Source organism: Triticum aestivum, chromosome 7A (assembly GCF_018294505.1).
Source record: "Triticum aestivum cultivar Chinese Spring chromosome 7A, IWGSC CS RefSeq v2.1, whole genome shotgun sequence".
Lineage (NCBI taxonomy): Eukaryota > Viridiplantae > Streptophyta > Magnoliopsida > Poales > Poaceae > Triticum > Triticum aestivum.
In genome coordinates this window covers 536,959,719-536,967,492 of record NC_057812.1, presented here as the reverse complement: position 1 = coordinate 536,967,492, position 7,774 = coordinate 536,959,719, and the positions used below count along the sequence as shown (strand labels likewise).

The 7,774-nt window shown below is 44.7% G+C and overlaps 1 protein-coding gene across 2 annotated transcripts; it reads right to left on the bottom strand.

Annotated features, from left to right (window-relative positions):
- Positions 1-2,263: 2,263 nt before the first annotated feature.
- Positions 2,264-5,327, bottom strand: LOC123151772 (putative hydrolase C777.06c). 2 transcript variants are annotated; one of them, XM_044571427.1, is made up of 10 exons: positions 5,019-5,327; positions 4,585-4,720; positions 4,380-4,507; positions 4,138-4,285; positions 3,944-4,049; positions 3,356-3,423; positions 3,199-3,234; positions 2,955-3,064; positions 2,797-2,858; positions 2,264-2,721 (listed from the first exon to the last, which is right to left on the bottom strand). In XM_044571427.1, the coding sequence occupies exons 1-9, from the start codon at positions 5,192-5,194 to the stop codon at positions 2,801-2,803; spliced, it is 966 nt and encodes a 321-aa protein (XP_044427362.1). In that variant the 5' UTR covers positions 5,195-5,327; the 3' UTR covers positions 2,264-2,721; positions 2,797-2,800. The 2 variants fall into 2 exon arrangements, with proteins under 2 accessions (XP_044427362.1, XP_044427361.1); XM_044571426.1 differs by having other exon boundaries at positions 2,264-2,858.
- Positions 5,328-7,774: the final 2,447 nt, after the last annotated feature.

The following is a 7,774-nucleotide window of genomic DNA, read 5'->3' as shown; positions in this document are numbered from 1 at the left end:
TTTTAAAAATGGAAAAGGGAAAAGAATCAAAAGAAAAGAAAATAAGAAGAAGAAGAAGAAAAACACTAAAAGGGAAAACCTAGTAAAGAAACAGAACAGGCAAAACTGGTTCAGAACCTTCTAGAAGGTTACACAAACAGGATAGGAACCTTCCAGAAGGTTCACAAAACCGGTTCCTGTAGTGTGTTGTGTATTTAACAAGTGGGTCGGGCCAATGCTGATCGATCTAATGATATGTGTCTACCAGGCCGATTTTATATTTTTTTACCAGCCCGATTTTCACGTTAAGCCGTGAGCCCAACACGTGTTCCGTTAATGGTGCGAGTTGTATGCCGACGCGGTTTGGAGTGTGAGTCGGAATCGGCGAGCCCAATGGAATCAATAAAAGCACCCCAGAAGAGATGAATGATGCACACACCAAGGAAGGGATCGTGGAACCAATATCATCCGGCCGGCCCTTTCTTCCTTCTCTCGATCGGTCCTTTGGATTTGGAGAAGAGAAGAGGATCAGGATGGCATGGACCGGCAGTCGGAGTGGATCGTCCTGCGGCGCGTGCTGGCCTTCCTCAAGTCGAGGAAGCTCCACCGGGCGGCGTACGCGCTGGAGAAAGAGGCGAGGCTCAAGCTGGACCTGCCGCACCTGCACGACCTCTTCGCCAAGGGCCGCTGGCGGGCAGCGGACGAGTACGTGACGACGTTCATGAGCGGGAAGGAGAGCACCACGCCATCCGCGTCCGCCACGCTCTTCGTCGTCAGGTTCGAGCGCCTCGTCCGCGCGCTCAGGCGGGGCGACGAGGCGTGGGCCCTGCGCTACTTCCGCCGCTCCGTCTGGCCGCTGCTGCGCAGCCACCCCGACGAGGCCGCCGCGCGCGCCGAGTGCGAGAGGGCCATCATGGACCGCGACTCCCTCCGCCGCAACTACCCCGACGATGCCGCGTACAGGGAGCAGCGCCTGATCGAGTTCTATCGCCGCGTCTATCAGAACGAGCACATCTCCCGCTCCTTCAACGATATCTTTGACTACAACCTGCGCTTCATGAGGGGGACGGCCGCCATCGGCCTGCGCCGCCATGCACGCCGGACGCGACGCCCACCAAGACCCGCCGCCTAAATCCATCCACAGCCGAAACAGCTAGCCTCATCCGCTCATTGCTCATCGCTCATCTCGACCCGATCGACCAGACAGCACGACGAACAAATTAATAACGCTTCTTCGGTTGATATCCATTATTAAATGTATGTAGGTAGGAGTAACTTATGATTTGTTTGTAGTACGAAACAAGTTGATGAGCTAGAAGTGCATGACGATGGAAGTTTTGATTTCCTGATTTTCAAGAGCTTCAACTTGTGTCTTCGAATTCTGAAAGTTCACCAAAGATGATTAATTATCTAAAGAGTTCTTCATCAGGTTTGGTTAACAACACCATTACATCTTTGAAGTAACCATCAGTGGTTTGCTATTGTCTCGAGGGGATAGACCAAGATAAGGGGCTGCAAAAAGAAATGGGGTTGCAATGCAAAACACTAGAACAATCTTGGGTTTTGGTGTACTCACTTTCTAAAACTTAGCAAGAAAAACCATATTTGTAAATTTTGAAAAAATATGGAAAAATACGTGTGCCAAATATGAAAATGAGAATGCCATGCTAGTTTAAGTTTCAAAACTAAAAATTGCAGCACTCTCATGATCACTTCAGTCAAAAATGGGTGTTTTTCCCCATAAATGTTCATAATTTACGAATATGTTATTTTTACAAAGTAACACGCAAATGATTCTGGTGTATCGGGGTTGCAAAAATCCGCTCTCTTATGCAATGTGTGAAATCAAAAGGTTGGTGGTTTTGTTTCAAAAATGCTTCTTGGATGGACAATCAGGTGACAGTGACACACACCCTTACGTCTTACGAGCTAGACAAGTAGGAGTATGTCTCAAGTTGTGATGTGCATGGGTTTGCTCCTTCATGTCGTTGGAGCTATTACATGATTATGTATGAACCATATTCTGTAATCAATAAAATGAAATTGAGCAGAGAAAAATGATAACATGCTAAAAAAAGGCAGAATTAAATACATGAACGAATGCCAAAATGAATTATCTCCATCGGGCAGAAATGCATAGCCATGCCTAAACCCGATCGGTTTGCAATACCCAATGGATATCCATTGGGAAGTAGTTTTCAGCATTTTTACACTATAATTTTAGCATTGATCGATAGACACAAAATTTGACCGCAAAATTAGGATGGGGCGATACCACAATATATCTCTTCAATAGTTGTTTATAGCAAGCTCTCCTAGACACTGAAATGTATTTAGAGACATTATAATTGTGCACTTTTCCAACCATCTCATGCCATAAATGTTTCCGTCCGTCCGACCTTCAGTTCTAGTCATTTCCGGCCATTTGATCTCCTCTCACTTCCACATTGGGTTCATATGGTCACCAAGGGTTTCAAGTACATGGCCGATGCTCCAGTATCAAAATCGGACTATTGGGCCTCATGAGCCTTACTTCATTGTATAAGAGAAATTTACATGAAAAAAGAACTACCGTCACATCTATTTGAGAACAATAGAACAATATACTATATGGTGTATATAAATATCAACATGAGCAAACTTACAATCTTTTGGATACATAAAAGATCACAAAATAACTGCTACAACTACTGCTATTGTGGATCTTTGCTGAATCAGAAAAAGATATATGAATGCTGCAATCTGCACTGACATGATTTAAATTGTTCAAAGGTGCCAAGTAGTCGTCCTCAAGTATTGCATAGCAACCTTGCATACCTTATTACAAGTCAATGGAGACTCGCAGGCCGTCATGAGCAAGTTGTGTCGGTATTCCTTCTCTATAATCATACAAGCTTACACATGAGACAGGGCCTTTAGGTTTAGAGAAAATAAAGGAAGAATGTAACAATTTCAGCAGCTACACACGGACATACCTGATAGACCATTCTGCCAACATCTGGTTTTCTCTCTGATGCTCAAAAAAATGCCTCATTCCAATCAACAGAGCTCTTTTAGGATGGATCCTCTTGATAGCATCAAGACTCTGCAGAAGTAGGAAATTGTTTTCATGCTGAAGAAAATGTAATTTCCCTATACAAGGAACACTTCACAGTTTTCTAAGCAAATCTGATAAAAAAAACTTCAAGACAGAATATTAGCAAGTCTTTGAAAAATAACCTCACTGAGGGTTAAATGGGTGCTGAAAGAATCTCCCTGTTCAGAACACGAAGTCTGTGTCAGACTATCAACATATTTGACAGCATTTGGAATTTAGTCGTATCAAATAATCATCAAATTTGAATTCTCTATGACGTGCAATGAGGGGTAGGCTTACAACTCCATGCAAAGAGTTTGCTTCTAGTATAAGTAGGTCAACTTGTCCAGCACCAGACTTCGAAATAGCTAGAGGCAAAGACTCAGCATCAGCAATTCAGCATTATGTTCATATGCAGGAAACAAGAAAGTCCAACTAAAAAGTAGCTAGATATTTTACCATGTGATTATGATTTGCAACCTTGTTAATACTACTATTTGGTAACTGACATGTATTAAGACTCTTGTCTCCGAGATACACACTGAAAAGTGTTACTATTGAATTTGATCAGATAAAATCACTGAAGTTGAGGTGTACACTTTTATGATTTTTGGTGCCCCACATATAGCATTTGAAATACAGCTTTAGCAACAACAATAGATAATTAACCTGCTAGATTATCAAGGGCATCATAAACAATGTCAAGAATTTTGGATGCAGTTTAACAGATTAGCAACATCTTTCTGTTTCAATTCAAACTACACCTTAAACATATGTCAGTGAAAAACGTCCTCCTGTACCGATTAACAATCCTACCATCTGTGATCTACGACAACAAGCATTCTAATTATCTGAAAAAAGTATTATGGACAAAGATTAGTTTTTTACCATGCTCGGTTTTAGGTAGAAATCTTGAGACATCAGATAAATACGCAACTCTGGCTCTCCTCCCAAATAAGAAGCCTAAACAAATATACCCTTCTCCATGCATTACCTGCGCACAGAATAGCAATCTTAGTAAGCACTCCAGGAGGCAAACACGTAACAAGATCAAAGTAATGGTTAACAGCGCTGGTTGTTACCGGCAATGGCACAAATTCTAGTGCTGATGCTACAAACGGTTTCTCAACATCATCCTGAACTATCTTCCACTCGATTTTTGCGGCTTGGGCATCTTCATCGCCATCCTCTGGCTTCTGCTCCACCAAGTAGGGGAATCTTCTCGCGATACTGTAAATTCACGGCTGTTGTTATTACGGGATATGTTCTGGTGACTAATCCGTTTTTTTTCAGCTCACTTGTAAAGCTGAAGATGAAGACGAACCTGTCCATCGTGAATTGTGTGAGGAAGATAGGAATTTTCTCGACATCGTTTCGGTCATTTCTTGGTTGTACCACCCAGACTTCGTCAAGGCCTAATACAGCATCTGCATGCTCATGAGTCAGAATGATCTGCACTGCACAGAACCCTCTTAGTCCCCAGGATCCTTAATTTTTTTCAGAAAATAATGCACTGTCGAATATCTCACCGAGTCAACGTAAGGAACTTTGTGGTGGACAAACCACCGGAGAACTTGCTCTCTGAAGGTCTTGCCGATGTCGATTAGGATGTACTTGTGGGTTCCATCTCCATGGCAATAGTCTACCAAGAGGGAGGTGTTGAGCCTGAAAACCAAACAGGCATATGAATCTTGTCACATAGTGTTGTCATAAGGATGTTCTGTTCAACCCGTTTGCAACAACTCCGCTATTCGGCAGTTGTGAGCCACTTATCTTACAAAATTAGTTAAAGTGCCCTCACAAAGTTATGTAAATATATCTAGACCATTCATGTAAAGTATGTTCGACTTTTCTAATATATCTAGAACAAAATGAGAAATTGCATTTCAGCAAACGTGAAATGCAAATTATCTGTAATATGAAGTTATCTGAAAGTCGTTGCCTGTGGCCGTACTGCGCGCACCTGTAGTTGGGGTTCCCCTCCGGAGGGAGGGAGATGCCCATGGAGCAGACGGCGCAGGGCGGCGTTGACGGCTTGAGGAGGCACCGTGCGTCGGGCAGCGCGCCGGAGCAGCCCGTGCCCAGGAAGATGAGCGACGAAGATCCCCCCGTCGGCGACTTGGACGGATCGGGCTCCATCGATCCCCGGACGATCGAATTGGTTCTTGTTTGTCTCGTTGGGAGTTTGAGACGCTGATTTTCTCTTACGGTATGGTCCTCCTCTGTCCTCTCTTCTGCTTGTTCGGGAAAGCTTGTTTGTTGGTGGCCCCGGAAAAGCTTTGGTATTGACCTCGGCAAGTCTTCGCGCCCTTCTCTTTTCTTGAAGATTTTAATTATGCACATTGTCAAATCAGTATACTAGAGCATCTACAGCCGGGAGTCTCAAACTGCCTCATATGCCCGGGCAGGCCGCCGTCACTGTCCGGTCGCGAAATTTCGACGCAGACAGGCACCTCAAACGGCCCTTAAATGACCAGCCTGACCGGCACCCCTCATATCCAGTCCAAATATGAGGCGGATATAGGAGCGCTCGGACATGCCCCGGCACGCCCGCCACGTCGGACCCGATAGCCCGACCCAACCGTAAATTGCACCAAATCCATCCCCCGGACCTGTTTGATCCATTTGTTCTCTCCTCTCTTCTTCCTTCGCCGTGTCGTCCGTCTTGCAGCTCCGCTGCCGCGCGCTCCACAGTCGTTCCTAGCCTTTATGCCGTCAGCTCCGGCAGAGCAGTCCCCTGTCCCGTCCTCCGCCGCGTGGGACGTCATCGCTGGCCCGGACGCCACCGCGGTACGTCTGGCAACTCCCTGACTCTGCCTTGCGCTTAATGTGTTCGACACATTGTCTGACCAGATTTTTTGTGATTTTATTAGGGAACGATGGATTCTGATGCTTCGTCGGACGAGGAGTATGGACCGACAGAGCTTGATCAAATAATTCATGATGAGTTCTTTGATTCCACGAGTTCGGACGAAGAAGTGGACATGATCATGCTCATGAGCATGCAAGAAATGGACCAACAAGTGGAGCATATTCTGAACTTCAAGGGCTCAATCAAAGGAAGAAGAGTGATCAACCAGGATAGGGTGTCCAGAGCAAAGCTACTGCGCAAGCACAAGGACTACTTTGCTCCCGACCCTACTTTCACGGATGATCCATGGTTTCGTTGTTGTTTTCGCACATTGTTGACGGAGTGGAGGCACACGATAACTACTTCAAGCTCACAAGGAATTGCTGCAGACAACTCTCTTTCTTTGCCAAGAAAAAGTGCACAACTACTCTGAGGATGCTTGCATTAGTTACTTCTTCGGAAGCCATTGGTGAGATGGTCAGGATGAGGGAGAGCACGTGCCTGAAGACTACTATCAAGTTTACCCGCGCTGTGGTGGAGGTGTTTGGACCTGAGTATCTCAAAGAACCAAATGCGCCAGATATGGAGAAGTTGTTGGCTATTGGTGAGGCAAGGGGGTTTCCAGGAATGCTCGGATTAATTGATTGCATGCATTTGCAATGGAAGAACTGCCTCAAAGATTTGCAGGGAATGTATCAATGTCACACCAAAGAGGCCACCATCACACTAGAAGCAGTGGCATCACATGACTTATGGATTTGACATGCTTTCTTTGGAATGTCGGCTTCTCACAACGACATCAACGTGCTTTAACGATCTCCGGTGTTTAGGAGGCTTTGCAATGAGGAATCACTGCCATGCAACTACACCGTCAACAACCGAGAGTACAACATGGGATACTATCTTGCTAATGGTATCTATTCTCAATGGACGGCGTTTGTGAAGACCATATCCGAACTGCATAGCAATAAACAAAGCCACTTTGCAACAATGCAGGAAGCAGCTAGGAAGGATGTGAAGAGGGCATTTGGTGTGCTTTAAGCTCGTTGGGGAATTGTGCATAGCGCTGCAATGATGTGGGAATCAGGAACCTTGTGACAACTGATGACATATTGTGTTATTTTGCACAATATGATTGTCAAGGATGAGGGTGATGGTATAGCTCAAACCAATGATTTTGAAGAACCTGGAGAACAAGTTGAAATCCCAGAAGATCAAGATGCAGCTCAGCTTATGAACTTTCTGCAGATGCATCAGAATCTTTGAGATCATCAGGTGCACACACAACTACTCAATGATCTTGTGGAGCACATGTGGACCTATAATGGAAACCAAGGAGCTAATGTTTGAGTTGTGCACTTAAAATAAATTTTATGTAAACACTATCTATGCTCGGTACCAATATTTGTTATTTACGTGCGACATTAGCTTATATGATCGACGTGCGTGGATTTGAGATTAAGAATTTGAGATATGTGGATTCCGGGGGTGAAATAGGATGGGCCACCCGGATGTGTCCGTGCGCGTGCCCGGGCGCGTCCGCGGATGTATAGGGGTTCGAATTTACCAAGTCCGGCTGTAGATACTCTTATGGGCCATCTAACGTTTTCTTTTGCTGTTGAAAGCACAGGTGCTCCCCTGGTGATTTTGGTAATTAATGTCAACATATCTTTTGTTGGACTAATATTTTCATCTAGCATATTTCAGATAAGTCCAACAGTGGAGTGACATGGACTAGAGGATGTGGAACCCCTTCAAGATGCTGAGGAAAAAGGATTGGCTCAAGATCAAAGCACAAGACTCTACATTTTTTCATTTTAGTGATTCAAGATCACATTGAGTCCATAGGAAAGCCAATACTATTAAGA

Coding starts and splice junctions, on each gene's coding strand:
- LOC123151772 (XM_044571426.1), bottom strand. CDS start 5,194: ATGGAGCCCGATCCGTCCAAGTCGCCGACGGGGGGATCTTCGTCGCTC. Junction 4,286..4,379: donor ACACAATTCACGATGGACAG/GTTCGTCTTCAT, acceptor GTGAATTTACAG/TATCGCGAGAAGATTCCCCT. Junction 3,235..3,355: donor CAAACTCTTTGCATGGAGTT/GTAAGCCTACCC, acceptor TGTTCTGAACAG/GGAGATTCTTTCAGCACCCA.